The 1,644-nt window shown below is 28.4% G+C and overlaps 1 protein-coding gene across 1 annotated transcript; it reads left to right on the top strand.

Annotated features, from left to right (window-relative positions):
* Positions 1-811: 811 nt before the first annotated feature.
* LOC139841993 (dirigent protein 2-like) lies at positions 812-1,396 on the top strand. The gene has a single exon (XM_071832174.1). It carries the CDS (start codon positions 812-814, stop codon positions 1,394-1,396), a length of 585 nt encoding a protein of 194 aa, XP_071688275.1.
* Positions 1,397-1,644: the final 248 nt, after the last annotated feature.

Genomic DNA, 1,644 nt, shown 5'->3' with positions numbered 1-1,644 from the left:
GATGTTTAACTTTCGTGAACTCGTGGGTTATAAACTAGTTTTATAACATAACACATACCAATGCGATAATTTTTTTAATCAATAATAAGATTGACTTCTTCTAGTTTCTAAAGTCCACTTCTTCTCTCATATATATATATATATATATATATATATATATATATATATATATATATATATATATATATATATATATATATATATATATATATATATATATATATATATATATATATATATATATATATATATATATATATGTGTGTGTGTGTGAAAGAGATCAAGGAATAAGCATCTTTTTGAAATATGTGGATAAGTAACTTGTTATTTTTATAACATTAAAAATAGAGTTTAAAATTTAGATTTTTGTATTTCTGAAGTTATTATTCATTGTGTAGATTTAGAAAAAAAATTAAAAAATAATTTTTTTACAGCACGTTAACGTACATTAAATGTATGATAACAAATTATCATGCATCTGATTTAATGTATGATAACCAGTTATCATACATTTAATGTATGTTAACGTGTAGTAGAAGAAATATATTTTTTTATTTTTTTCTTGAAATTACACAATAAATACTAACCCTTGAATTTTATGTTTTCAAAATCTAACAATTTTAATTTTATAAAAACAACAATTTACTTACCCCTTATTCTCAAAAATGGTGCTTATCTCTAAATCTTCTCCAAACACACACACACACACACACACACACACACACACATATATATATATATATATATATATATATATATAACATGTCTCAACTTCACATTTACATACATCAAGTTCCCTCCATTAAACACCATGACTCAAATTCACCCAAAACATATGTACATCATTCTTGCCATTTTCTTATTCTCACTTTTTATTGAAGGAGAATCTAACGAATTCGCAACAAGTTTGCCACCAAAATCGCTTCACTTAAAGAACGAAAAGCTAACACACCTTCACTTCTACTGGCATGAAATAATTAATGGTGATCATCCAACCAAGGTGACGGTAGTAAAAGCACCTCCAAGCAACACAACGAACTTCTTCGGTGCTATAACCGTTCTTGATGATGCTTTAAGAGTGGGTCCAGAAGAAAACTCTACGATCGTGGGTAGAGCTCAAGGGATGTATGCGGCTTCTGACAATACGACTTACTCTATTTCGATGGATCTCAGTTTAAAGTTTACTGAAGGGATATATAATGGTAGTACTTTGAGCATTATGGGGAGGAACCAAATCTCGTTACCAATGGAAGTGCCGATTGTGGGTGGGACCGGGGTTTTTCGGTTTGCACGAGGTTATACACATATAAAAACATATAAGCACGTTCCAGAAGTCTTTGCGATTATTGATATGAATTTATATGTTTATCATTATGGAGACTCTGAAAAATACTAGAACGTTTTCTTGTGAACGTTTTTATTTTATGTGCGAGTTGTGGCATTCTATGACATAATTGCGAATGTTTTATATTTATTGTGACGTTTGTGGTTTTACGATCGAATAATACTGAATCAGTTGTATTTTTTGTTCTATACGATGTAGTCATGTGGATTAATTATTAATAATATAATATAATTTGTTTATGTGTTGTAAAAAAACAAGTTTGATATATGGGTGTTCAGTAATCCATCTTAAAACAATTG

Source organism: Rutidosis leptorrhynchoides, chromosome 4 (assembly GCF_046630445.1).
Source record: "Rutidosis leptorrhynchoides isolate AG116_Rl617_1_P2 chromosome 4, CSIRO_AGI_Rlap_v1, whole genome shotgun sequence".
Taxonomy (NCBI): Eukaryota; Viridiplantae; Streptophyta; class Magnoliopsida; order Asterales; family Asteraceae; genus Rutidosis; species Rutidosis leptorrhynchoides.
This window is presented reverse-complemented; position numbering and strand designations above follow the sequence as displayed.